The sequence below is a fragment of the Panthera tigris genome, chromosome B4 (assembly GCF_018350195.1).
Source record: "Panthera tigris isolate Pti1 chromosome B4, P.tigris_Pti1_mat1.1, whole genome shotgun sequence".
NCBI classification, from domain to species: Eukaryota; Metazoa; Chordata; class Mammalia; order Carnivora; family Felidae; genus Panthera; species Panthera tigris.
Window position 1 is genome coordinate 83,223,094 of NC_056666.1, and position 27,685 is coordinate 83,250,778.

The 27,685-nt window shown below is 56.4% G+C and overlaps 2 protein-coding genes and 1 long non-coding RNA gene across 7 annotated transcripts in view; 1 reads left to right on the forward strand and 2 right to left on the reverse strand.

Annotated features, from left to right (window-relative positions):
• Positions 1-5,861, forward strand: part of OS9 (OS9 endoplasmic reticulum lectin) — a 30,788-nt gene extending 24,927 nt beyond the window's left edge. The window contains exons 6-15 of one of the 4 annotated variants that reach the window (XM_042992629.1): positions 651-861; positions 979-1,083; positions 1,298-1,398; positions 1,577-1,628; positions 2,318-2,406; positions 2,633-2,911; positions 3,189-3,378; positions 4,308-4,472; positions 4,638-4,750; positions 5,055-5,861. In XM_042992629.1, coding sequence (XP_042848563.1) covers positions 651-861; positions 979-1,083; positions 1,298-1,398; positions 1,577-1,628; positions 2,318-2,406; positions 2,633-2,911; positions 3,189-3,378; positions 4,308-4,472; positions 4,638-4,750; positions 5,055-5,180 — 1,431 coding nt within the window. In that variant the 3' untranslated portion in view covers positions 5,181-5,861. The remainder of the gene's footprint in view (positions 1-650; positions 862-978; positions 1,084-1,297; positions 1,399-1,576; positions 1,629-2,317; positions 2,407-2,632; positions 2,912-3,188; positions 3,379-4,307; positions 4,473-4,637; positions 4,751-5,054) is intronic. The other 3 variants (XM_042992630.1, XM_042992631.1, XM_042992632.1) reach the window with 3 other exon arrangements.
• Positions 1,968-3,223, reverse strand: LOC122240378. The gene is made up of 2 exons (XR_006220019.1): positions 3,141-3,223; positions 1,968-2,954 (listed from the first exon to the last, which is right to left on the reverse strand). It is a non-coding gene; the product is annotated as an uncharacterized LOC122240378 (long non-coding RNA).
• Positions 5,862-9,762: 3,901 nt separating the features above from the next.
• AGAP2 (ArfGAP with GTPase domain, ankyrin repeat and PH domain 2) lies at positions 9,763-25,751 on the reverse strand. 2 transcript variants are annotated; one of them, XM_042992634.1, is made up of 18 exons: positions 20,572-21,779; positions 18,835-18,893; positions 18,153-18,240; positions 17,884-17,969; positions 17,589-17,736; positions 16,442-16,576; positions 16,006-16,115; positions 15,447-15,605; positions 15,199-15,285; positions 15,007-15,111; positions 14,400-14,562; positions 14,101-14,220; positions 13,250-13,378; positions 11,891-12,039; positions 11,696-11,786; positions 11,367-11,589; positions 10,990-11,245; positions 9,763-10,825 (listed from the first exon to the last, which is right to left on the reverse strand). In XM_042992634.1, exons 1-18 carry the CDS (start codon positions 21,746-21,748, stop codon positions 10,583-10,585), a joined length of 3,528 nt encoding a protein of 1,175 aa, XP_042848568.1. In that variant the 5' UTR covers positions 21,749-21,779; the 3' UTR covers positions 9,763-10,582. The 2 variants fall into 2 exon arrangements, with proteins under 2 accessions (XP_042848568.1, XP_042848569.1); XM_042992635.1 differs by lacking the exon at positions 20,572-21,779 and adding an exon at positions 25,453-25,751 and having other exon boundaries at positions 9,766-10,825.
• Positions 25,752-27,685: the final 1,934 nt, after the last annotated feature.

The window sequence follows — 27,685 nt, forward strand, 5'->3', positions numbered from 1 at the left end:
GTGAGCAATTTGTCTCCGATAAATTGCATATCACAGTAAAAAGTGATCTCTTGTGGCTCTCACTATTAGTGGTTAAATTTTTGGGGAGTCAGAAGTCATATGCAGATTTTTGACTGCATGAAGGTCAGTGTCCCTAACCCCTGCATTGTTCAAGGGTCAAATGTGTGTGTATATATACACATATACACACACACATATACACATATATGCCGATATATATATATATATATATATATATATATATATACAAGCACTGCATATATACAATTGCATAGATAGATAGATAGGTAGATATAGATATATATACTGTATTTATATAAAGGAAGAACGTGAAACAAAAATTGTCTGGTTACCTACAGTGAAGCTGCCTGAATTCGGTTCCTATTTTTGACCACTTACTAGTGGTCAACCTGACCAAGTCCCTTATCTGCATCAAACCTAAGTTTCTCGAGCCACAAAGTTGAGATACTAATCCCTCCCTCACTAGGTTGGTGTGATAATTCAACGAACTAATGTATGTAAAATGTCATATCCCAATGTATGCACAGTACCAGACACACAGTAAATGCTTAACAAAAGGCAGCTGCTCTGAGAACTAAAGCTAATTATTAGTGGTAATTATTATTTGTTTACCCTCTCTGTCCTGGCAGTTCCTCTGTGACGAGGGTGCTGGTATTTCTGGGGACTACATTGATCGAGTGGATGAGCCCCTGTCCTGCTCTTATGTGCTGACCATTCGGACTCCTCGGCTCTGCCCCCACCCTCTCCTCCGGCCCCCACCCAGTGCTGCTCCCCAGGCCATCCTGTGTCACCCTGCTCTGCAGCCTGAGGAGTACATGGCCTACATTCAGAGGCAAGCTGGTGAGTAATTAGAAGAGCAGGGAGAGGAAGGAGAGACATGGGGACGGATAAGCAGAAGATATGGTATTGAGAGCCCAGAGGCATGTGGCCTTGCCCTGCCTACACACTGTTTTTCAGCAGACTCAAAGCAGTACGGAGACAAAGTCATAGAGGAACTGCACGACCTAGAACCACAAATGTGGAGCGAGGCAAAGCCAGGAGCAGTGCCCCCAAGGAGAGCAGGTAGGACCTTGGAGCCCCTGTTCCATGAAACTTCTCTCCATTTCTTCCCTTTCCCCAGTCTTACGATCCTATACTGACTGTTGGGGGTCAGGGGCGGGGGAAGTACTATGGGCCCTGATTCCTTAGTAATAGCAGAGGGGAGTGTACCCCATTCTACTTGCTCCCTTCCGTTTCTCCCCTCCTTTCAGATTCCTCCCTGTTCTCTGTATCCCAGGTGCACGTCCAACCAAGGATGACGGTAAGGAGTCAGATTTCTGGAAGATGCTTCGTGAGCCAGAGGACCAGGCCGCTGGTGGGGAGGAGGCTCAGGCTGAGGTGAGAGCCAGATTCCCAACCATTTCTCCAATAAGGCTGACCCTGGGTGAGCTGAGGTCATTATGAGATGACGTACCCCTTTCTAGGGAGGCCAGGCTATACCCAGAACCACTGCCTTCAGCGTGTGGTAGGCATAAACAAGCGTGTGTACTTGACTCTACCCTTGTCTCCACATCAGGAGCAGGAACCAAATCTTGAGGCAGCAGACCCAGCTCCGGGCCCTCCTCATGGTGAGCGAGCCCTCCGTGTGTCCTTGACTGCTTGAATGTATTTGGGGGTGGGCATGGGGTGGAACTAACCACTGGGGGATAGGGGGGAGGCTGGGCTGCCAGGCCAGCAGTGAATTCATTTTTACAGGAGTTGATACTATTTCCCGGCAACAATTCTATTCTAGGGAGATAACAGAACACAGTGGTTCCACTACTTGCTGACTTTGTAATCCTGGGTGGTTTCACTTAACCTCAGTTTCCTCGTCTATTACCAGTGGGTAATAACCCCTACCTTATAGGGTTGAGGTGAGGTTAAATGAGAACGAGTCTGTAGCTCACGGCAGAATGCCTGGAACAGAGTGGACAATAAATGGTTTGTATTTGTGGAAAGGGGAGAACAGTATCTGGGGAAGTGGAGCCTGTGGCCCCAGAGTCTCTTCTGTGGTCCTAAAAACTGGAGTGATTGCCAGCAGGGCCTCGGCCGTGCATGTGTGACTTTGCTTGTTAGTATCCTTCTCTCCCCACTGTGGGACCACTGTAGGTCAGTGCTCTCGGGGTGGGGGGGTGGCTATGTCGCCCCCCATCTCACTACAGGCAAGTAGTCCCGGAGGCAGGGACCATGTCCTTCCTTGGTCCCCTCCTCTCCTCGCCTTAGGAAATCAAAATAGAATTTAGGACACAACTGGTCCATTCCTGCCCTTTCATCTCAGATTTTCAGAACAACGTGCAGGTCAAAGTCATCCGGAGTCCTGCGGACTTGATTCGATTGATAGAGGAGCTGAAAGGTGGAACAAAAAAGGTATAGGCCCAGCTCAAGGGAGGGGGAGAGCCTGCCCCCCTGCTGGGAGCACTTAGGGAACCGCCTCTGACCTGGGCCTGAAGGCAGCCCAGCGGGTTGTGGACTCCCTTTGTTTCCTCCCCCTGAGTGCCCCCTACCACACTCCAGCCACCGTGGGTCTGCCGCCCGTGCGTCTCTGCGGAAACCCCAACCGTCCACTTCTTTCTCCTGATTCCCGTCCACCCAGGGGAAGCCAAATGGAGGCCAAGAGCAGCCTGCAGATGATGCCACAGACGTCCCTCAAAAGGAAGCAGAGGTGAAGGCGAAGAGTGACGCAGATCATCAGAACGAGGTAGAAGAAGAGGAGGAGGAGGAGGAGGATGAAGACGAAGATGAAGATGAACAGCAGTTACTGGGAGAGTTTGAGAAGGAACTGGAAGGGATACTGCTCCCGTCAGACCGAGACAGGCTCCGCTCAGAGGTGAAGGCTGGCATGGAGCGGGAACTGGAGAACATCATCCGGGAGGTGAGCACAGTTCTCACCTTGACGCTTCCGCAGCTGGCCGCTCCTGTGGGGAGGGACAGGCCGAGGGGCTGCAGGGGAGCAAAGGTCAGCATCCACACAGCGCAGGGCCTGGGACGGGGCACCCTCAGCTGGCAGCTGTTTACTTAAAGGAGGGGGACAATAGGAAAGGGGGAGCAGAGAGAGGCATGAGACTTAGCTATTACTCTTCAGTAGAGCACGGGCCACTGACCTTCACTCCCCAGACCCTTGACTCTCCACTCCTGCTTGGGCATTCCAGACAGAGAAGGAGCTGGACCCAGACGGGTTGAAGAAGGAATCCGAGCGTGATCGGGCAATGCTGGCCCTGACATCCACTCTCAACAAACTCATCAAAAGGCTGGAGGAAAAACAGAGTCCAGAGCTGGTGAAGAAGCACAGGAAAAGGAGGGTTGTCCCCAAAAAGCCTCCCCCATCCCCCCAACCAGCAGGTAAGAGCTGTCAGACAGGGAGGGGCAGTCAAGCCCATTGTCTTTGTCCCTCGGCCCAGGCCCACGCACCCTGGAGGGCATCCTGCTCTTTCCCTTCTGAGAGTGCTTACTCTCTTCCCTCTTTCTGGAACGCTGTTCTCACTGCCTCCATCCCTTTGCCTGGCCACCTTCTATTCATCCTCTTGGGAAGCAGCCTTAAGAGCATGTCTGTCTTGTTTTCTGGTTTGCTCCTGTGCACCCACTGCCTGGCACTTTCCTGGCACATGGTGGGTGGTCTGTAGATATTCATGGAATGACTGTGAATGAGCCTGTGTGCTGAAGTCCACACACCTGTGAAGGATGCAACCTGTCAACAGTTAGGACTTTGCACCGCGAGAGGCCCCAGCTGGTTGGGTGTGGATAGGGCAAGCCCAGCTATTCGTAAGCCAATTGCCTGGACAGACTTGAAGTTGTTCCGTCTTCCTGTACCCCCTTATGTCCATTCCACAGGGTCCTGTGAGATCAGACATTCCAAACAGAAGGTTCTGTTTTCAACCTTCCATCCCACTATCTCTATAAACACTGGAATGTCTTTCGAGTACCAGCATGTGGAGTACCAAACCACAGTTTCTGAACCTGCTTCTTAAAACAAAACTTCTTTGTTGGCCCAGGTGGCTTGATTTTTGCTTCAGGAAACACAGCCATTTTTCCTGTAGGGGATAGGCAGAATTATTGGTTCGGGAGGGAAGAGGGAGGCTGTAGCCGGGGGAGGGAGCTTTATAGGCTTGGGGTGGGGGGGCTCTAATTTATTCTGAGCCCTGGTTCATGTATGCGTTTGAGGTGGAAAACTGCCGAAACCCGTTGGTGGCTTAGGGAGAGGTGACCACCACAGCCCCTAACCTGGAGTCACGGCTCTGCTTTGTGTCTCCCTGTGTGTCTCCCCCTCTAAGAGGAGGATCCTGAGCACAGAGTCCGGGTCCGGGTCACCAAGCTCCGACACGGAGGCCCCAATCAGGATCTGACTGTCCTCGAGATGAAACGGGAAAACCCACAGCTGAAACAAATCGAGGGGCTGGTGAAAGAGCTGCTGGAGAGGGAGGGGCTCACGGCGGAAGGTGGGCCCTGGGGCTGGCTGGCCCAAGAGCTGTTGGCAGGGCCTGCTGCCCGAGGTGGAGGGGCTGGGTCCGGTGGAAACCTGTCTGGGCGCCTGGGGGGCAGAGGCCCTGCACCGAGGCTCCCACCCTTCCTCGCCTCTCACTGCCCACGTGGCTCCTTTCCAGGGAAAATTGAAATCAAAATCGTGCGACCCGGCGCGGAAGGGACAGAGGAGGACCCACGCTGGCTGACTGACGAGGACACAAGAAACCTCAAGGAGATTTTCTTCAATATCTTGGTGAGAGGCCGCCGGCCCCCAGCACCAGATCTCCAAGCCTTGGCCCTGCTCTAGCGCGCCGTGGAGCTGAGAGCGCGGCTCCGGCCACGCTGGCTAGCCCCAGCCTCGCCGCCACCTTCTGTCCTTCTGTGATTCGAGGCTGGCGGTTCTGGCGGCCGGGAGGGTTTGTCCTCGGCCGGAGCCGCTCGCGCGAGCGCCGGGTCCCTGCCTTCCCCCGAGCCGCCCGTGTCCGTGGATCGTCCGGAGCCGAGGGCGCCCTTGGCTCCCCAGCAGCGACCTCACTCAAGGCACACCCTCCCCGCAGGTGCAGGGAGCAGAGGAGGCGCAGAAAGAGCGGCAACGGCAGAAGGAGCTGGAGAGCAATTACCGCCGCGTGTGGGGCTCTCGCGGCGGGGAGGGCACGGGGGACCTGGACGAGTTTGATTTCTGAGACCACCGCTGCCGTCGGCTGGCCAGGGAATCCCGGGCCTGCCTAGACTGGCCCTGCCTTCTCCCCCACCAGCCACCCGGGCCCTGAAGGCTAAGCGGCAGAGCTGAGCCTCGGACCCTGGCATCCAGCCGATCCTGCCCCCCGGCGGCGGGGGGGGGGGGGGGGGGGGGGGGGGGGGCGTGGCAGGAGCACACGGCTGCTGCTCAGACCTGCCCAAGACCAACTGGGCCTGCCGGGTTTGCTCTCCCAGGCTCCTCCCCACAACCCCTTCCTTTCTCCAGCCCGCCCTGGTACCAGCCCGCCCTGGTACCAGCCCCTTAACTTGTTGGTTCCTTTCCCCTCCCTACCTGGAGAGTTGGTGAGATCTCTTGCGTGGAGGAGGGCAGGGAGAGCAAGAAGAGTGGGGCAGTTCAGCAGGCCCCCACCCCCTGCCCGAACTGCTCCTCAGGGTCACCCCCTTCCCTTGGATTGGCTTGGGATTTCCCACTCCTCTCCCTTCCCACACTGTTCCCTACAATCCATACTTCTGAGTTGAGGTGCTTCCCCCTCTGTCTCTGAGGAAATGGGAGAGAGTTGCCCACCACCTCTGACACAATCCCACTGAAAAGGGTGGGGTACAGAACCACCCACCATGTTCTTGAACAATCAGGTTTCCAAATAAAGAACTGGACCATCCGTCAATCTTTTTTCTTCTTCTTCTTCTTCTCAGGGGAAGGTGGGGTGGGAGCTCTAGTAGGCATGAGGCTGACTGTTCTCAGGGTGGAGTGCACTCTCTCTGAAACCATTCTGTGCTCCGTACCCCCTAGGTGGCCTCAGTGGGCACTGGGGCACGCGGGAAGAGGCCAGGACAGAGAAACAAAGCCCACTGGCCTGCCAAGGACTGCAACACTTTTCCTCACCCATTTCTGTTCCTTCTCTTCTCCCCCTGTATACCCCAAAGCCAAGGGCACACCGCGGAGTTCCCCCACCAGGGGAATCCTCCTGCTGAACTCTCTCCCAGCAGCATGCCGCAGCTTGTGTTTGCCACCCACACCCCGTGCCCACCTGGCCGTACCGCTTCATTTCTCCCAGTAAAGACTCTACCCTTCACCACGCCCAAAGAGGGCATTGCTGCCCACACATGCCAGCTTCCTACTATGCCAAGGGCAGGTGGGTCTGGGTAGGTCTCTCCATCTCTTCCTTGTTGCCAAGTACAGATGTTGGGCCCCTCACTGCCCCCCCCCCCTTCTTTACATCTCTGAGATATATAGTCTTTCTGCCAAAGACTGCACTCACAAGGTAAGATAGAGGGCACTGAACTCCCAGGTCTCCAGAAGTGCAAACTAAGAGATTCGATTGTTGAAGGAAGTTGTCTGAGACCAACCCTCTTCTTTCTGAATGTGGACTGGTGCTTATTTTGCATGTTATGCTTAAATCGTTTTATATGGAAATGTAAGGGCACCTGGGTGGCTCAGTTGGTTAAGCATCCCACTTCAGCTCAGGTACGATCTCTTGTGAGTTTGAGCCCTGCAGCAGGCTCTGTGTTGACAGCTCAGAGCCTGGAGCCTGCTATGGATTTTGTGTCTCCCTCTCTCTCTCTGCCCCTCCCCTGCTCACATGCTGTCTCTCCCTGTCTCTGAAAAATAAACATTAAAAAAAAAAAACAACTTTAAAAAAGAAATGTAAGCAAGTGGACTTGTGAAATCCTGCTTCCCCAGATCCATTTGTATCTGTTATGGGGAGGAATGCTTTACTGTGCAAGACCTGAGACCCTGCCTCAAGTGCATCTGTAATCAGAATTCTGGGTTCCAATCCTCACTCCTTTATTTACTGTCAGTGGGGCCGTTGAACCAGCTACTTTAGTTTTTGTTTATTTGTTTGTTTTGGTTACTTAACTTTTCAAGTGCTGCTTCCTCCCGGGTAAGTTCTGGATGATTGCACTGGCCTCCGATGGTGGTTTTGAGTATTGAATGAAATCTAGTGTGTGTGTCATGCTCTTAGCACAGCACTGGCCCACAGGAAGTGCTCAATAACTTCAACCAGCTCCTGAGTTCTGAAGAGACTAGATGGTTCTTGGAGGCAAGAGCCTTAGAAGGAATCCCAACAGCTGATCTGAAGCTTCATTGGAAATCTTTCAGAATAGGGGAGCAGGCAGAGACTGGGGCAGGAAAGTTCTCTTTGATTTGATAGGGATGGACTCAACATCATCAGAAAGCTGAGTTCTGGAAACATCGCTAGATTCAATCATCTTGTACCTTCAACAGTAAATTCATTTTTGCTTTCCTTTGGCTTTTGGTGAAACTCCCATGGAGAAAGTCGGCCTGCCCCAGCTGTGCTAAGGCAACCAAAAGGAGGCGAGTGGGATGTGTGGCAGATAGCAACCAGGAGGGGATGGGGAGGGACAGCAGGAATCCAGGCGAGGATACCCAAGGTGAGCCGAGAAGGTGGCATGGATGTAAAAGGGCAGCAGCTCCCCTTCAACCCCCACCACCCCGAGGAGTCTCCTTCTAGAATCCTATTCTGCACAGCCTGGAGGGCTTGACGTTTTTGTCATTCCATCCACTACACCCTTTACTTTTCCCACAAGGCCAAAGACGCAGCCCATGATAAAAAGAATTCAGTGGATTACTTAGTGTTGGGATTTGCTGCGGGGAGTTGCCGACACCTTGACCACCTTCCGCCACCGGCTGGAAATGAACTTCCCACCGCCCGTGGTTCCCTGTGGTGATTTCATGCTCTCCAGGGTCCTTACTTCCTCCTCATTCATACTCCCTCACACTGAGCTTCTGAGGAAGGGAGTGAGTTTTTGCCACTAAGAAGTAAAGTGGAAATGGAGCGCGGGAGTCCAGGGTCTCTGAGCCAAAAGACAGACGGGCCAGGCGTTCCTGTTTGAGTCTCTTTTGCTACTTTCCCCTCTTCCTTTCGTTTTGCCTTCCCAAACTATGCCCCTGCATCTGCACCTGTCACTGCCCCTGCGATCCTGCATTCACCTTTCCTGTGTCAGGCTGCTGTGCTGGGTGATCGCTCGGCCTAGAATCCTGGAGAATCAGTGCCTCCACGTGAAAGGGACCTGGACCTGCTGCTGCAGCCACACCTTGTTAGCTTCATGGCACACCTGTAGCTGTACGTCGTCGTCATGGGACTGAGGGGAAGGGGCCTCTACCAGAAGAGGCGGGGCCACTGACTGAATGACAACGTGCGGTGGCTGTGCCCAACCTGCGCTGGCTGCCGGCCCAACACCACTCCACCTAGTCCTTCTATCAGGGCAAATGCTTTCTGCTGCGTGTGACAAACAGGACTGGCTACACGCTGAACCAGAAGAACTGCAGCTGTTGGGGCAGCACTGGCCTCAGTCTGCTGAGGCCTCAGTGGCCCTGCAGATGACATGGAGGTGGGCAGATGTCCACAGCAGCTGGGCATGGAGTCTGCAGACACCGGGGACTTTGGCTGGGAGACAGACTTTCTACCTCTGTCCCCAGGTCCTTACTATAATGAGCTCTACCTCTGGTATCAGGTACCTAGGGTGGTCCTCTCCGGACAGTGCTGGAGTCCTTACCAGGTCCTTCTCAACAGATATTGTTCAGGTTATAAATAAACAGATGCCACCAAGGTAACCCGCTCAAGGCCACCCAGCCTTGAAGTGGAGGGCCTGGTTTCAAATTCAGATCTGACTCCAAGGTTCCTGCTCTCAACCAAAGCTACCCCTTCTGCTCGCCTCTCCAAGCAGCCTCTCCCCTGTCCTCAGAGTCCCCTAAGTTCCACACGGCAGCTCCTTCCCAGAAACAGGGTCATCTTGGGAGTCATTGACTTTTCTGCTCCCCGGATCCCCACTGTGGCTCTGCCCTGCCTGTTTCCTTCCACCACATGATGAAGTATCTGACCTGCCACCTCGTGCCTGGATGTTGCCCTGTCACCAGCCCTGGCAGAGGCACCCTCCACTGGGCCACTCCCGCCTCCAGTTCCCCAACCTTGACCAAGACCATTCCCTGACCCGCCTCTTAGAGAACAAACCAGCAGCTCAACCCCTAGACAAAATCACTTCCTCTTTAATTGCTGTTGAAGAAGATTCACACCACCTGCCTCAGAGGAGATGGGGGCCTTTCCCCCTGCCCCCATCCCTCTCCCCTCCCCAAAATTACCTGGTCCTTTGAAAAATATTTTAGCCGAGAGAGAGAGAGAGAGAGAGAGAGAAAGAAAGAAAGAAAGAAAAGAAAAAAGACCGGAAACCACTGACACAGACGGCCCAAGGGCTGGATTGATTAAAGGAGGCAGGGCTGGGCCAGGTAAATCCACCCCACCACCCCCTTTCTGGGGATGGGGAAGGAGGCCTGGTATCCCTCCCAGCCACTTCACATCCTCTTAGCCCTGGCTGGGAGGGATCATGGGGTTGAGGGACGGGTCTGGAGCTGCTCCAGTGGAAGGGAGGGACTGGACAGGAAGAATAGTGGGGGAGGGGTCCCACTGTAGGGGTGCCCCCTACCCCAGATCACCACGGGCGCTGCACAGTCACAGGTACGCAGTCACGGTCACAGACACTCACAACCCGAGAGCACCCCCACCCCACCCCACCCTCTGCCCACCCTTGGCTTCCCCTACCCGGAAACGCCCTCCCCGAGCCCCTGCCCGCCCCTGCCCCCTTGTTGGGGAACAAAGCAATAAATTACAAGGTCCCTCCCCAGTCCCCTTAGCCCGCTCTGCTCCTTCTCTTCTCCCTCCCAAGATAGTAGTGAGGAGGGACCCAAGCTCTTGGCTCCCCCGGCCCTTTAGCTTCCATCCATGGGTGGGTGTGGGGGGACGTCCTGATTTCCACTCCTCATGGTCCCTTTCACGGAAAGGGTTGGGGACCCCCCTACCCCCTTGGGCAGCAGGGGTCCTGCCCCTCGCTGCCCTTCCCCCTTCACTGGGCAGTGAGATTAGCATGGAAGAGGTGGGGGCCCGGGTATTGGCCCCAAGTCCCGGGGCTAGCCCTCCCACGTACTAACCCCTCCCCCTGGCGTGGCGTCGCCCCAGGAGCCAGCCTGGGTTTGTGCTCCAGCCTTGGGATTGTCGAGCACAAGCAGGACTGGGTCTTCCCCCCTCCACCCCTAGGGGGCGCGAGCGGGCATAGCCAAGCTCCCTGCTGCAGGTACCGCGACAGGGCGTCTGCTTCCGCAGACACCCAGTGGGTAGACCCAGCGCAATCCAAGTGTGGAAACGGTGGAAAGGGGGCGTGTTGAGCTGGGGTCTCCATGCCGTTTTGGGGAGAGGGAGGTGAGTTTGTGTCTTCTGGGAGGCGTGGGGGCTGTGCCCTCGTGGGGGAAAGAAGTGCTCCCGTGGGGCGGGGTGCGGTTTAGAGAGGTGAGTGGGTGCATCTGTCCAGCGGTCCACCCGGTGTGGTCGTGCCCGGCCCGCGTGGGAGTGGGGGTGTCTCTCCCGCTGGGCAACTATACCAGCGCGACGGGGGCGTCGGCACGGCCCATGCTGGCGGCGCTGCTCCTGCGGCGGGGGCTGGGCGTGGCGGTGATGCTGGGGGTGGTGGCTGCGCTGGGGGTGGTGGCTGTGCTGCCTCCCTCACCCGGGCAGCCGTGCTGGAGAAGGATGTCGGCGCACAGCTGGCTTCCAGCCTGGCGGGCGTAGAACAGCGCCGTGTGGCCCTGTGCGTCGCGGGCGGCCACGTCGGCGCCGTACTAGAGGACAGAAACGGCCGCGTCACCAAGCGTCCCCGTAGGGCCTACACTCGCAGACATTCTCGCCACAATTTCCAGGCCCGCTTCCAGGATCCCCCGCGCCTGGCTGTTTCCTAGGCGGAGCTCTCAAAGACCCCTTTCCCCACCCCAGCACCCCCACGTACCCACAACAGCAGTTGCGTGATGACCACGTGGGCGAGCTCGGCTGCCAGGTGAAGGGGGGAGCGGAGCTGCGGGTCCTCTACGCTGGTGTCGAGGGGCCCGTGTCGCGCATGGGCCAGAAGCAGGAGAACGGTGGCCACGTCCTGGGCCTGCACCGCGGCCCACAGCTGGCGGCCCAGAGGCTCCTCTGGAGTGCCCAGCGGCGCCAGGAATAGCAGCTGCTCGTACTTGGCGCGAATCCATGACTCCCGCTCCTCCCTGCAAGACCAAGGATGAACGGGAAGGGCTCTAGGGACCGTCACCCAGGACCTCTGCCCCTTCCTCGGCGAAACCTCTCGGGATCCGCACACCCTAAGCGACCCCCTTCCCTCACACGTACCGCGAAGAGTCCCGCGTGGGTTTGGTGCGGCCCCGCGTGTCGCTCTCCCACACGCGGTTGGCCATGTCATTGCCAATGGCCGTCAGCACCAGGGTCAGCTCCCGAGGCCAATCGTCCAAGTCCAGCGAACGAACTCGGGACAGGTGTGTGCCCAGGTTCCGGTGAATGCCAGAACACTCGATGCAGATGAGTGCGCCCAGGTTCAAACTGGCCCACGTGGGGTCTGGGGAGGGAGGGCAGAGGTTGGCTTCTGGCCGGACAGGCAGCATTCGCCAACTCCAGCGAATCACATTCCCTCCCAGACCCCTCCGCTGTCCCCTTGCGCTCACTGGGGGCCCCGCAGTCCACGCAGGTAGAGTTGCCCTTGGCGTTCCGGATCGCCTGGATGGCCACCGCTTCACTTTGGCTGTCTGTGCGTAGCTGCAGAAAGGGTTGGGGTTTGTATTGACTCTCCCTCTGAGCCCTTCTCCAGACTCTTGAGACACTCATCTCTGCTCTCCCGCAACCCTCACCCCGACCATTACCTTGACCTTGCTGCTCTCACAGCATTGCAGACTGGCTAGGATCTGACTTTCGATGGCCTGGACCCAGGCATCCCGCTCCTCAAAACTGGCTGCCTCAAAGTGCCACGTCTGACCAGTGCTGGACACGATCAGGAATTCGAAGTTTTCCTCTGGGTGGGGGGATGGGATGAGGGTCATGAGGGACAGGGTTCAAACAGGGGTTGCCTTCCCCAAACCCTTCCTCCCTGATGTCCATCCCAAGCCCCTGGGAGTGGGGCAGAGGGGTTGGGGAAGCAGAAGGTGGGGGAGAGCAGGAAGCCCGAGCACATGCAGGGGAAGGCAAGGGCACCCCCACCCATCTGCACCCCAGCTGAGCGCCCCTCCCAGCTCCCCGCTTGTTACCTGCTTTATAAATATTTCTTAAACTACCAAAGGATTTTAGTTTCCACATTTTGCGCTTGGCTGGTTTCCCGAAGCGAAGGAGATAGAGATAGAATGGAGAGCAGAACAGAGAAAGAGACCAAGAAAGGAGAAAAAGAGAGGCAGATGGAGAGATGGAGAGAAATAGTGACAGAGTGCCAGAGACAAAGCAGGACAGACAGATGGGGAGAGAAAGCAGAACTAAAGTCAGTGGCCCCGGAGCAGAGTAGAGCAGAAGCCAAGAGCCATGAGAGTAGGCAGATCTGGAACCTGGGTCTGAGCACCCAGCAGAGAGCAGGGCGTGGGGACCAGTTATCATGACCAATGAGGAGCCAGGTCTCTGGGAAGGGAAGGGATCTGAGTGAACACAGGGAGAGGGGGCAGAAGCGGAGTCATGGGCCTGGGACAAGGAGGTCCTGGGGTTCCAGAGGAGTCTCAGGGGTCTGGGGAGGTCACCGGGAGCAGGAATGTGGATCACTGTGGTCAAGGGCTGTTGGCAGAGTTTGGTGACCATGAGAAGTTATGGGGAACAGGGGCTGGGTGGGCGCAGAGTCCAGGAGCTGAGGAGTCACTGGGGGACACTGAAGTCAGGTGATGAGTCACTGGGGACCATAGGGGGTTCTGGGTGCAGGGACTGGGATGGCAAGTGGAGTTGAGGGCAGGAACAGAAACCAGAGGGTCATTAAGAGAGGTGACAGGAGCTACAGACTAATGGGGGACATTGGGATGGGGAGTGGCAGGGCTGGGAACTACTGGGTAAAAGGCATCATCTGGCGAACGGGAGGAGGGACAGGAGCTGAGTGGTCTTTATCCATTTCTTACTAAGTTATGTGCAAAGTGGTTATGATAGTCAAGCATTCAGCTCAGGCACTTTTCCTCCTCCTGAAGGAGCTAGGCTGGGGATCTGGAGTTGGGGGTGAGGGTCCAGGGTGGGAGTGGAGCTGCCCACCAGGGCCTCACCTTCAGCCTGCCCAGCTGAGCCTTCGGTCTTGGACGGTGTTGTCAACTTTTTCCTCCTCTGCTTCTTCACCATGGGAGAAGGAGGGGGTTCCCGACTCAGGGGGCTCAGGTCTCCAGATGGGGTACAGTCTTAGGGAGGGGGACACAGCTACCTCAGTTGCCCCCTCCACAGATTTCCTGATTTCTCCATAGCCTGTCTCCTCCCCTGAACTAGCTTTGGTCCCCCTCCTCTCCAGGAGGTCCCCCTTGATCATTCCTGGGGAGGTGGGCAGATGAGTGGTTTAGAGTCAGACCTGCACTCAGATCCTGGCTCTGCCACTGACTGGCCTTGAGACCTTGAGCAAGTCACTTAATCTTCTGAGCCTCAGTTTCTTCATCCCTAGAATGGGGATAACAATCTTGACCTGACAAGGTTGTTGTGAGGATGATTTGTTACCATTTACTTGTCACAAATATACGTACATATATTATACCTCCAAACATTCCAAATACTGATGGCTGGCTATGTGCTGAACAACGTTCTCAGTTTGTTTAAGCCTCAAAGCAAGTTCTGAGATAGAATCTATTATCCCCATTTTACAGATGAGGAAACTGAGGCATGGAGAGGTCAAGCAACTTGCCCCAGTGGCAAGCCAGGATTTAAGTTCAGGCAATTTAGCTCTAGAACCCACTTGTGTTTAACCTCTATGATAATCATAGTATGACTGAGCTGGTGCCTGGCACCCAGCAGATGCTCAGTGTATCCACTCATGCACTGATTCCAGCCTCCCAGCTTCTACCCCAAGTTCATTTCCCACCCACATCCCATTCAGATCTGGAAGACAGTGGATGGAGGGTGGGTCCTCACTGACCAGTGCTGAGGGCTCGGGCCAAATTCCGGTCTGGCTTCAGCAGGTGCTTGGATGTCTGGTCTGGTGGTGGCTGCAAGGAACTGGGGCTGGGGCTGGGGCTTGGGGTGGGAGTGGTGGCTTCTGTAGGAAGGGGAACGAGATAAAGCTTCAGCGAGCCCCTCTGTCTTTGGGCCCCACTCCTTATGTAGTCCCTCTTTATCACCTACCCTCCCGCTTACCCAGTCCCAGCCCCCACTTTCCTCCTCCTTCTCCCCCAGCTCTGGCCCCTCTCCTGCTTCTTTGTCATGAGAACCACTCACCAGGACCTTCACCCATCTGCACAGTGCTCATGTCCTTGACCAACCCGTTGATGCTGGCTGAGGGGCCAAAAGCAGAGATGGCTCTTGGGGGCCTTTTACCAGGGACTTTGACTGTCGTTCGTAGCAAGTCCATCTCCTTGCCATGGGTACTGTGGATGTAATCCTGGAGGGGGACAGGGGTTGAGAGTACGGAAAGGCTGAGGTCCTTGGTGCTGCTGGGAAGTGGCCAAGAGTATGGGCTGGAGAGGTCCTAGAGAGGGGACACCGTGTTGGGGGCTGCCTGTGTTGGGACGAGCTTCTAGGGGATGGGCCCAACAGATCTGGCCTGTGACTATCTCCTCCAGAAAGTATTCCCTGGATGGCAGACCCAGTGGAGGTCCTTCCTCCATGCTCTCCCACTAGACTGCAAGTCCCTGGGGAGATGTCTTTACTTTCCCATCTCCAGCATGGGTGCACGGTGGATGCCTCACACATGGCTGCTGAACTTAAGAGAACAGGACCAGGGCTTGCCCAGAAATGACATTTACGTGTGTGAGAGCGCAGACCGGTAGAGGCGGAAGGGTGTCCAAGGCCAGCCAGTGTGGTCCAGCCAATCTTTGCCACTCACATTAATACTGGGGTGGTAGAGTAGGAAGCCATTACTGGACAGGGTCACGTATTTCTTCTTCCATTCTTTGTTCAAGGAGTTGCCACTTCGCTTCAGTAGGAAGCTCTGGAGTACGGAAAGAGACATGTGGGAGGAAAGCCAGTCAAGACCAGCTACCTGCCCCAGCCTGCCCCCAGGCCCTAGACCACCCACCTGTTTGATGGGGATGGCTCGCCCACTCCCTGTTGTCTCTCCCCGACTGTCCAAACTGCGCTTCTCAGAGTCACTGCCCCGACGATTCTGGAATGGTTATTGGCATCAGTTAGAGAACGGATAGAGGGATCCACTGATGGAAGGATGGGGAAGACGATGAAAATGGGCCCGACAGAGGAGTCTAGGGACCAGGGAAGATGGGCAGGGAACAGGGAACAGGAGGATGGGGGAGTCATCATGTCTAATACCGCAAAAAGGCTGGTCCTGCGCTTGGCTGCCCGGTGCAGGGACCCTGGAGTGCTCAATCCGGCCACTGCAGCTGCCTCAGCTCGGAGCTCCCGGTGACCAACATTGGGTGAGGATGGGAGGGAGGAAGAGTAGTCGCTAGTGTGGCCCCCATTGCTAGCCTGGGGATCGATGAAGGAGTCAGCAGAACAGTTGAGATGTTCCCGCCCCACCAAGCTAGAGTTACATCTAGTTACGAGGGATTTGAGACACTCCTTGATCTCATCACTGTTGACTTGTATTATTATTAATAATAAAACTCCTCACTGTCATAGTGCCTTAGGTTTTGCAAGTATCATGCCGTATGTTCTTCCTGAAACCTTGGGAGGTATGGGTGCTCGAGGACATTACAGCGTTTCAAACCTGGTTGATTTCCAGCCCAGTGCCCTTTTTAAAAAATGGTGTCACTGCCATATCCATTTGTCCCCCTCCCCCACCTCCTTAGGTCCTCTGTACCTGTTCTTGGATCACCAGCCCCTCCTCTGCATCTTACCAGCTGTGGACCCTGAAACCCCAACTCACCTGTCCAGCTACAGGAGTGGAAGCAGCTGAGTGGCTTGGGGAGCTGGGCAGGGACTTACAGGCAGCCAGAAGCTGTTGCTGTTTTCGTAAGGTCACCACCTTCTGGGCCACTGAAGGAAGGGGGAGAGGAAGGATGCACGAACGGGGCAGATACCCAAGACCCCCTGCCTCTGTTGCCCAGTTTTGAGAACTCCCCAGGAGATAACACCGGCGCCAACTTTACCATGGCCTTCATGCCACCTGTAGCCTGAGCAGCTCATTCAGCCCAGAAAGACCATGTGGGTATTAAGCACACCTTCTCTGACCTCTCTGATCCCTCCTCCCTCCCATGCAGGCTAATTTCCCGTCACTCACTGGGAGCGGCCTCGATGCCCAAAGAATACCCCAGGCCCTCAGCTCCTGGCTTCCCACGTGTCCAGGGAGTCACCGTGCTCACCCTCCTGGAAGACCCGGTCCACATTGAGCCCGTAGGTGGCGCACGTCTCGTAGTAGCTGCAGCGTTTCATGTCCGCGCACAGAGCCCTGGCCCGGGCATCGCCCACCACTCGAGGGGAGGAAGCACTAATCCTGTCTGAGGGGACAGGAAAGGGGCAGGATCGGACGAGGGAGCCACTTTTCCTACTTTCTTTTCCCTTTGGCTCCAGTCCCAGTCTGGGCCCACTAAGGACAGGTTATGAGAGAATATTCCCTCCTCTTCGAATGCGGGGCCTGGCTCACAAGCCCAGCTGCGGTATGAGAAGGCTGGGTGAGCTCTGTGCACGTGTCTTCAAAGAATACTTGAGAGGTGAGAAGAGTTTCCTGACAAGGTCTGAAGTGGCTGAGACTCACAAGTGACCATCGCCCTGCCCTGCAAACCCAGTGAGCCCTGACCTGAGTGGGAGGTCATCTGGTGTGTGAACTAGGAAAAGGCTGAATGTCCACGGGCAACAGGTAGACTGTTCCCTCAGCAGCAAGGAACCAGGAGGCAAGCGGCAGGTGGAAACAGGCCCCTGCAGCATAGGCCTCCAGACAGAAAGTCCTGCCAGCTCAATACCGGTGGGTAAGGGGCCATGGTGGCATCTGAGCGCCTCTGAATCACTTCTGTGAGAATTTTACAATTCTATAAAAATTCTCTGCCCCCTTTATTTTCGCCATCATTTCATTCGTGCTTTCTCTTTGTTAGATACGTTCCTCTGAAAGGTGTCCGCCTGACCCAGCTGAAGCAAGGGAAAGGTGGAAGGCTCCTGTCCACACCGGAGCCTGAGATTTTCTGTTTCCCAGGGTGGTGACAGGAAATGACAGTGTGAGAACACAAGGTGAGTGACATCTCAGAGGAATGGAGATTGCTGTGACAGCTGTCCCTTCCTTCCTGAAGAGTCCTCTTTGCTCAGACCCGGGGATGTTTTTGTTTTTGTTTTTGTTTGTTTGCTTTGGTTTTTTGGTTTAATGGCTCCCTTATTTGGAGACCAGCCTCCTTCCAGGGGGTTACTGCAGTCCCAGGGGCCATTTCCACACCTCACCATGCTCTCACCTATGTTGGGCAGCACCTCAGCAGCCGTCTCAAGGACTCCCCTGAAAGCCGTGCTTCCCCAGACCCTCCTTACCTTGTGTCCCCACCAGTGCCAGTGCCAGGCCTCCTCGTCCTTCCCCCCGAAGGGAGCTCAGCTGCCCATGGAGACGGCTCACGGCCTGGAAGCTGTTTTCATCCTCCAGGCTGAAGACCAAAATGACAGCATCTGCCCAGCCTGAGAACTTGCGGGGTGTGAGGGAGCAAAGGGAGGGTCAGACAAGTCCACTCCTCTGGACATGATGCCCAGGGAGGTCTGGGGAACTAGAGCTTTCTCTCTCTGCCCCTGCCGACCCCAGTCAGCCTGCCTACCCCAACACCTTAGCTCTCACCTTGGCATCAGGTGCCCCGGCTTCCTCTCGGATCAACACCAGATGAGTCTGTCCATCCACCAACATCTCTTTCTTGTGTTGTTCACCTGTCCAGGAGGGTTGGAAGTGGTAGTAGGTCAGGGGTCACAGGTCACGAAGCTTCCCCATGCTTCTTGTACTTTAGCTATTATGGCTGCATCCTTTCCTCCAGAGGTCTCCAAAGCTGCCTAGTCATTGATCCTGGATTCCTGACCCAAAGCCTTAGCTTCCTATGGCTCCTGAGAACTCACTTTCTGTCTTCTCCAGCACCTGGTATGAGCCAGTCAAGAATCGGTGGATGAGCGATGACTTCCCGCTCCTGGCGTCGCCCAGCACGCCCTGAGAACAAGATTGTGGAGTAGAGATGGTGAGGATTAAAAGGAGGCCAAATGCTTGGGCCTGAACGCTCCAGAGAACTCAAAGACTGGCAGTGTTAAATCATCCAAGCAGGAGCCAGCAGGGACCAGATGATGGTGGGTCAGGTGAGGGCGTTCGGGAAGATCAGATGAGCATGGTAAGAAAGGATCCCAAGCTCAAAGTGGACCACAGGCTGAAGATTTTCAGCAACCCAGTACTGTGTATGTGTGTGTGTGGGGGGGGGGGGCGGTGGTCACGTCACAGCCCTAGACACTGGTTGGAAAGTTTTACCCAATTCTGTGCAACAGAACATGAAAAGCTAAAGGGTAGATGCCAGAAATGAGGAGAAGGCTGGAGGAGGACCATGGACAAACAAGAAAAAAGAGACTAGAGAAGAAAAAGTTGTAAGGATAGATCAAGCCCCAGGAAAGTGCTACGAAGGCAGGATCTCAGGAGAACTGGAAAACTATTCCCCATTCCCACAGAGACAGGGAAGGGAAGAGATGAAGGGGAGAGACTTGAGTGAGGTGGGTGGGATGTTGGCCCTCAGACAGACTAAGGGACTAGGTTACCTACCAGGCGCAGTTCAGGAATGGAGCGGCTCAAAGTCCATTCCTGGCTATTGACCACAGCTTCTGTAATAGGAAAGGAGCCATAAGAGAGGATGTTGCAGGCCCAGGAGCATCCCCACCCCTCAGCCACCCCTCCTCCTTTTTCAGCTTCCCTTAACCCCCAGGACTCTGGCTGGGCCGGAGAACTATGTAGAAAGGCTAGGTTTAAGAGTGGTCCCCAGTCCTCCCATCCTAGCCGCTGCTCTCCCCACAGCTGTTGCTGCCGCTCAGTGGTTGCTTAGCAACGGAGCCAGCTAGACAAAAATACTTCAGTTGGCATCTCCCTTAAAGCACATCCCCAAACGTAAGTCCCTGCCCCAGATGGGGGACCAGGGTTCTGACAGTGGTGGGTTTTTCCCTGTGGAAGCACGGAAGAGGGTCTCCTCCCTGCCGGCCTGACTTGGATTCCCGGGCAGATCCTGGGAGGAGGGGCTGGGACATGGAAGGGAGTGGGTCTTCCTCAATCTCCACTTCACAAGAGAGAAACTGAGGGATGTCCCTCCCCCTTTTCAAGGTCAACAGCATGGTGGCCCAGACCGCTTCCTACAGCCCGAGCAGTGGAGCGTGGATTTGTCTATGCTTCCCTCTCCCACACCTTCCCCACAAGCACCATCTGAAAGAAGTGTGGGGAAGGGCTCAGTTTCCTGGCCGGGAGAAGCCACAGGCCTGGGGGCGGGGGTACGATGCTCCTTCCGCCCGCCGGTCCAGCCCCCGCGCCTGACACTGGCCGGACGTTCCCGGGGCGCCGCAGCTGCGGCGGGAACTCTGGGATCCGGAGCCATCTGCTCCCACCCGCTCCAGAGCCAAACCTCGGGGGCCGCCCCCGCTCCCGAACCCGCCTTCCCTCCGGGGAGTGTGAGCCGCACCAAGAGTCCCTAGCCTGTTTCTTCCAGAAAAAAATAAAAATAAATAAATAAAGACACCCTTCCCCCGAAAAAAACCAGTACCTTCTCGGTACCCCCTCCCAAGTCTCTGGGGGGTAAAAATTGCCTTTGCTGCAGTTCCGTCCCCCTGAGTCACTCCAGGGCAGCCCCCTGGGGGTTTCAACGCCGCTCTGGGGACAGGGTGGGCTGTGGGAAGTGAGGCCTCCCATCCGCCCCCTCTCACTTCATGTTCAAGTATTCATCACGTTCCAGCCCCCACGCACTCCCGTACTGCCCAATCCACCTTCACTGCACGGAAAGAAACTAGAGTCCCTCCCTGCTGCCTCACTAGCCTGGTCTCAGCCCAGGGAAGACCTATCCCTGGCGAGCAGCTGCCTGCAAGGTCACTCTCCAGCCACCTGCCCCAAGCGCTCAAGAGAAACTGAGGCTGCTTTATTCCCTTCCCCTTCAATATCCCTCCGGGCAAGGCAAAGCTCTGTTCCCACGCTCCCAGAGTCCAGCTGAGACTGGAAGTGGGGTCTGAGCCTTCTCTGGGAGCGATTTCCTACAGTCACTCCGACCAAGGGCATTATTTTCCCAAAAAACTCTGAGGCGTTCTGAGTCCCTCTGAAATCCAGGCATCTCTCAGGTCGCACAAGGTAGCTACCCACCTCCTTTCAGGACCCCTTAGTCTTTGGAAGTGGAGTGAATTTGGTTCATCCCCCCACCCAAGAGAGAAGCTTCCTTAGTTCAATCTTGCACACCTCTCCTCCACCCCAAGCTGAGCATTCATTCCACATGCCCTCCCCTCCCTGTTCTCAGGCCCTGGTCCTACTCACTAGGGGAGGCGCGGAGCTCTGCGCCCAGCAGCTCCCTGGACCCGCTGCCAGAAGATAGGCCCGGGGGTCCGGGAGGGGGCCCGGAGCCAGGAGGCCCCCCTGTGCTCTTGGTGAAGATGCCGCTGATAAACTTGAGCATCTTGCGATCTCGAGTGGATGCTCGGCCCCCCTCCCGGCCCCGTTTCAGCCCTGGAGCTGGAGGCTCTAGAGTGATTGGAGGTGCAGGCCCAGTGGGCTGCGCGGAGGCGGCGGTGACAGCAGCGGCTGGAGCCGGGGTTGCTGGGAGGGTTAGCGGAGGAGGAGAACCAGCAGGCGGTCCCGGGTGCAAGTCACTGTTGTCCAAGGTCTTACTCTTGCCTTTCCGAGGGGACAGCTTCCCTCGGGCTCCGGACCCAGCCCCGACCCCACCAGAGGTCGTGGCTGCCGCTCCCCCTCCCCCGGCGGCGGCGGCGGCCGCGGCGTTGGTGGTAGCGGCGGCGGCAGAAGCTCCAGTCCCCGCGCTGCTCTTTGACCCCTTGACCCTGGGCTTGCCTTCGCTTTCGGGCCATGACAGGCGGCTACCCGCGCCCTTGCCCCCGCCGGCTTTGGCGCCACTCGTGGTCACGGTCTTGCAAGGCTTGGGAGCCGGCGGAGGAGGCGCCACCTTGAGCCTCCGACTGCCGGTGCCCGGGTGCGGGGAGGACGAGCCTGGGACGCCGCCGCCAGCCCGGCCTTCAGGTTCCGGCCCCCCCCAGCTCGGGCTGCTGAGCAAGGGGCGCCGGGAGGTGGGGGCGCCCCCGGGCTTGGGGTCAGGGCTCAGCCCCCCGGAGAGCGGGGGCCCCGGAGGGGCGGCCCAAAGGGAGAGGCGGCGGCCGGGAGCGGGGGAGACGGGGCGGGCCGGACTGGCCGGAGCCGGGGACAGGGCGGGGGGCTCGGCGCCCCCGGCGCCCGCGCTGCTCGTGCTGATCCACAGCGCATCCTGCCGGTGGAAGAGACGCTCATGCCGCTTCTTGCCCGGCTCCTCCGCGCCTCGGGGGCTGCCAGGATCCCCGGTCTCGGCACCTCTGGTCCCGGGGGCGCCGGCTGCGGCCGCAGACGGAGAAGGCGGCGGCGGAGGCACCGACTCGAGCTTGACCAGGGTCAGCGAGATGAGGTAGGTCGTTGTCCGGCGCTGAAGAGCGCCCGCGCCCCGGCTCATGGGGCCCCGAGACCCCCGAGCTGGGGAGGGGAGGGGACTCCCCCGGACTGCCTCAGGGGGGCCCGGCCATGGGGCCGCCCTGCTCGCTGCCCCCAGCCCCCGGACCCCGCTGAGCCCCCAGCCCGGCTCCGCTGTCGCCGCCGCCTCCGCCGCCTCCGCTTGCGCCCCCCTCCCATCACACGGGGCGCCCCCTCCCCATGCTCCCCGCCCTGCGCCCCCACCCCGTTGGAGCCCCGGGACCTTGGTGCTGCTCCAGGGAGGCGCGCCGGACCTTGCACCCCGGCCTGGGTGGGGGCGCCGAGATGGGCGGAGGAGGGCGGGGAGGACAGTAGTGGGGGCAAATAGGGGAGAGGGAGGAAAAGGGGGCAGAAAAGGGGGACCCGAGGCTGGGGAAGAAGAAGAGCCGCTGCGGGGGAGGCAGGGGCGGGGAATGGGGACTCAGGGGACAGGGGCCGGGGATGGGGGTCGGGGAGGGGGGTCTGTAGGAAGGTGGGAAGCTAATGGGCTGGTCGTGCGGGGGATTCGCAGGGGCGCGGGGAGGATGCTGGGGATGGAGATACAGGCGCCGGCGGGGGAGGAAGGAGGGAAGCCTTAGGGGGTGGGAACCCACGGGTCTGGGGTCTGGGAAGGAAGGGGCGTGAGATCCCGGCGAAGGGTCCGGGGGGCTCGCCGGGGCTCGGCTCGGTCCGGATGCGCGCTGTGTCCGGGCGCTCCCCTCACATTGAGGAGGAGGCGGCCCCCCGCCCCCCCCCACCCTATCTCCCCCCCAACCTTCTCTCCACCGGCTCCGCTGTCTGAGAAGGCGGTACAAAATCCAGGACTGGATTTCCCTCTCAAATCCTGGGCTGGATTTCCTAGAACTTGGACTCACCTACTCCAACAATCTAGCCCCCTCCCCTAGCACACCACGGTTAGGGAGCGCGACTGTTGGGTGCGTCATTTAGGGACCAGGGTAAAAAATCAGTTCGTGGGTGGACAGTCCGAGGGGGAAACGGAGCGAATTTAGGGGGTCACTGCCAATTTGGGGGAAGTTGAAGTAGGGAAATGGGGAGGCCTGAAATCCCTTTCCCAGTACCCCTTGTCTCCCCCAGGTAATTGCACGCTGTTCCTTTCCCCATCACCCAGCCGCCTCGCCCACCCCCACCCTCCGCAGGGCGATGCATTGGTCGGGCCACGACTTGAGCCCAACTGTCCCAAAGTGAACTTGTAAAGTGTTCCCTGGGGATGGGGACAAACATGGAATTTAGCAGGGTAGGAAGGAGGGGGGCGCCTTAGGAGGGGAGAGATCTAAGGGCTCCAGGACCCCAGGCCAAAAAGTGAGTCAAAGGCTCCAGCTTGAGGTGGAAGGAGAAGGAATAGGTCTACAGATTGACACCCCCCATACCAAAATGCATCCAGTCTCCATAGCAACTGTAGCTCCAAGAGTGCCTCCGAATCAGCGGGGATAAGCAGAGAGGAGAATCGGTGTGTATGGCGGGTGGGGGGGATCTGCCAGGGGATTGGGGTTAAGGAAGGCACCATCCTCAAACCTGATTACCCACATGTGAGGTTTTTAGCACCCCTGAATACAAGGACCCCTTCAGTTGAGGTGGGAGGCGGCATCTTTTGGGTTCCCATTCAGTCTCCTGAGGTTTTCAAGGTGGAGCTCTTTTAGAAGGTTAAAGAGGAGATAGAATGGAAAACGTCTGTCGGCTTTGTGTCTACCACCCTTCCAGGGACCCTGGAGTTCGACTCACTGTCCTCTTCCCCGGGGGAGAAGGCTGAAGGCGTTAGGCCCATGGGGAACAGAGGCTGAGTGAGACTTGGCAGGGATGGGCCTGAGTGGTGGGAGGCCTTCCCACAGGCTTGGAGACACCCCCCCCAACCCACTCCCCTTCACCCCCCTCACCCCCCCCCCCACTCGGGGAGTCTCAGTGTTCCCCTAATTTGGCGTCCCACCCTCCTGACGCAGCTGAGACTATAATAAGTGCTGGCGTGGGCGGCTCTAGGAGGCAGGAGCCGACAGCGTGCTTGGCCTGGTAGGGGGTGAGGGGGGGGGCGGTACCAGGATGCTGGATGCCCTTTGTTCTCCCTGAGACCTGTACCCAATCCCTCTTGGGTCCAGTCCTGAGGTCAGCACCCCCTCTCTCCACCCCACTCTGGGATGACACCATTCCCAGGACAGGAGACTCTTCAGTAGCCTTTTCTGAATTTTCTGAGAGGGTGAGGGAGTTTTGTTGATTCTGCCTTAATTTTCCTTCCTTCCTTTGGTGGCCTCAGTTTTCCTTTATGTTCAGTGGGAACAGAATCCTGACTCTTAGAGGAGTTGAACAACTCGCTAATGAAGAGCGGAGTCTTCTGGGAGATTTCAGCCTCCACCCCTCCTCACTCCCTCCTTCTCCAGAGCTAAGTGGAGCTTCTCTACCTGGACTAAACCTTTTTCCTCCCCCTCTTTCTTTTCTACTGGGATGGGGCTTGGAGTTCCTCCCCTGGGAGGCCCCATGGGGCCACTCCCTCCATGTGGTCTTTCCACCACTGAGGCTGTAGGTAAGGCACCTGCCAGTGGTTGTTCTCAGCAAACGGTGGGGGGGACAGGAGATGAGAGGGGCGCTAGCCTCAGAAAGGCAACGGGAAGGGGATCAGACTGTCCCCTGAGGAACCCGAATCAAATGTTCCTTCTCCAAGTTACGGTCTGGTGGCCTCTGCAGTCAGAGAAGTCTGGCAGGAGGTATCCCTGATGGAAAGAATGGCCTCTCGACCCCCCACCCCCACCCCAAGTAGGCCGCTAAGAATGGAGCAGCTGGGAGAGACCAGGATATGATGAAGGATGTGCTCTTCCCAGACACCTTTCACGGACAACATAGCTGGCTTTTGTCGTTCTTTGCCACCTCAGAGGTAAATGGGATGACAACAGGCTGGAGACCACTTTCAGTTCCACCAGTTCCCTAGTGGTGGGGCCTTGTGGATATGGAGTAGCTGTTCCTGCTGGGGCCCCACCACAGGATTGAAGGTTGGGGTGGGCAGGAGGATGTGGCGGATGGTGTTGCCATGGCAGCACTTCCTCCCTGTGTTGTCATCACTTGTTCTAATGGCACTAAGGAGGTAGAGCGGAAGGTGTGTGTGCTGGGGGTGGTGGGGAGGACAGGAACAGGGGCATAGGGAAGAGAGGGGACCGAAAAGAGCCCTGGGGACTTCTTTGCACTTTAGCTGTGCAAAGCATGTAGTAGGAGTGGCAGTGTGTGCCTGGGGGCCTGAGATTCTCTGTGTGGTGTATTTTCAATGTGTGTGTGTTTCTCTCTACAGCTGGAGAACAAGAGGTCACCGATCCTTTGTGGGTCCTGGGAATGGACACATTATCCAGTCCCAGAACCTCCTGCCCCATACTGCTTCCTGCCCTGGACTCCCCAGGCAGGGTCCAAGTCTACCATGGGTCTGTCACAGCCTCTCTTCCCCATGCTCACCCACTTCTCCATTGCCAAGAAGGTCAGCTCAGCAGTGACTTGTATTTTGATCCCCTGGGAGAAGGATCAGAATTGGGGAAAGAGGGAGAATGACACCTCCCATATCTTTTTCCATCGTGTCCAAATGTGTTCTTCCCCCGAGTCCCAGCTCCATCTAGAGGACTAGGAAGTGGCTGATTGGGAAGTGACGTGTGACACAGCAAGCCCTTCTATCCCCCTGCTGGTCCCCGAGACACCCAAGTTTGGAGCTAACCCTTCTCTTACCTCGCACACTGTCCAGTGAGGCCTGGATGCTGTTTCGAAGTTCAGGGTCGCCCACCCTCTCTGCCAGCTTCCTGAGGCGGCTTAGAGACTGCTTGGCCACCTCGTGTCGTCTGACTTCTGCTCTCACTGCAGCAACAGCCAACTGCCTCTGGGCATGCATGTTGCCCAGACCTGTCTTGGCAGGCTAACAGCAACTTCTGGTCCTGAAGCCCATGGCCCTGCAGTCCCCAAACCCCAGAAGGCCCCTTCTGCTGTGCCTCAGAGCTCACCGCTCCTGCCCGCCCTTCCGTCTGTCGGCCTCACTTCCTGACTGGTGAGTTTCAAACCCACAGCCCGGGACAGCACTACCTCCTGCACCTCCCACCCCCTCTAGCGTTGGCTCATCAACTTTGCCAGCCAGCCCCTGCTATGATTCCCCCAGCCAGGTGGATGGAGAGACCTTAACAAGGATCCTAGGGCCTCCTGTGGGAGGTAGCTAATTAAGATGGGTGTTGGTGCTAGGAGAATGTGGCAAGCCAGGCCCTGGGTGCAATCCCAAACTCTTGGTGACCAACAGATTTGTGTTCAGTCTCAAACTCTGACAGGAACGCGTACACACTCGGTCTCACTCTTACAGCCCTTCATTCCAGCTTACGATTGTACCCACCACCCACCCCACACATCCAAAGAGCTTGCATACCTACAGTTTGCTCCATAACCCTTCCTTAGTCAGCCACCCCATGGTAAGCACCTTTTAAAAGGCCAAGTAGTTATGGGGAGAACAGGTTATGGAGGAGAACAGTAATTCTAACCAGACAAAACCACCAGGCTCTCTGCTCAATTACTTTCATAATAATTATCTATAACACTTAATAGTTTACGACACACTTTCAAATATGTTGTCTTCATGACAGGCCCCAGGGGTGCAGGAAAGGAAATCGAAGCTCTGAGAGGCCAGTGTGAGGTGAAACAAATCTGTGGGTCTAGGTCTCCTTCTTTTTTCAAGGTTTTATTTTTAAGTAATCTCTACACCCAACATGGGGCTCGAACTCACGGCCCTGAGATCAAGCACCGCACGTTCCACTGACTGAGCCAGCCAGGCGCCCCATGGGTCTAGGTCTTCTGATTATAACTCCAATACTCTTTTCACTATACTCCCCCAACCAAGATGCTTGCCAGTCAGTTTCCCTTATCCCTAATACCACTGTCTTGCCCTTGATGTAGGACCTGAAAGAGAAGAGGGTGGATGAGGAATTGAAGAACAGAATGAAGACACAGGGGAGATATTGGGAGAAAACAGTGGCTAGTGTGATCTAATCGCTTTGCTTCAGGACTCAAACCTTTCTGGGCCTGCTAAATGTCTCTTCGCCTGCATACCTTCTTGACATTAATTTGTGAAGGATAGCAGATTATAACTATGGATTCTTTATTGTATAGTTAAAGACAAGGGAATCGGAGTTGGGTTTATCTACTGGAACTTATAAAACAGCCTGATTATAATAGCGAACATTGAGTGTTTACTATATGCCAGGTAATGTCATAAGCATTCTGCATATATTAACTCATTCAATTCTCCTAACAACCCAAGAGACAGGTGTATTGTTATTTATCCCCATTTACAGATGAGGAAACGTGCAAAGAGAGCTTAAGTAATGGGCCAAAGGTTACACAGCCAGTAAGTGGCAAAGTTGGAACCCGTGCAATCTGACTATAGCAGTTAAGATTTACTGCTCATGCAGTCCTAGAATCTAAGTACATACAAACTGAAATCATCCCGTGGGGTTGAAGGGAGGTTTTTCGTTTGTGTTCCCATTACCACTGTTTCTCTTGGAAAAGAAGAATTATGCCTTTTCTCATCTCCGTGAAAAGCATTTATTCAGTAATAAGCATATTGATCAACCTCTATGCCCACCTTCAGAGTGAAAATGTGGAGACTCCTCCTTCCTCTCATATTTATTCATATTCCAGACCCCTCCCTTTGGCTTTTTTTTTTTTTTTTTTTTTTTTTTGGCAAGCCATGGATCAGGCATGTGTTCTGAAGACACCGACACCGAGTACACTCATATCTGCACTTGTGGCTTTATCACTACAGAAATGTTCTGGCCCGAGGCGGCTGTTTTGCACACTGTATTTATAGCATATTCACACCCAGCTACGAGAGGATATGGAAGAGGATATGTGTACTAGTGGACACACCTGCAAACGCGTGACGATTTGCTGGATGTTGCTGTGCCGAACCCAGGGCTTCTGTGGC

What these genes read in the sequence shown, in the direction of transcription:
- AGAP2 (XM_042992634.1), bottom strand. Translation starts at nt 21,748, where the DNA reads ATGAGCCGGGGCGCGGGCGCTCTTCAGCGCCGGACAACGACCTACCTC. An exon ending in GGCACTGGTGGGGACACAAG is followed by an intron (nt 16,577 to 17,588) that starts GTAAGGAGGGTC and finishes CTGTCCCCTCAG; the next exon opens with ACAGGATTAGTGCTTCCTCC. An exon ending in GAGCCATCCCCATCAAACAG is followed by an intron (nt 15,112 to 15,198) that starts GTGGGTGGTCTA and finishes TCCGTACTCCAG; the next exon opens with AGCTTCCTACTGAAGCGAAG.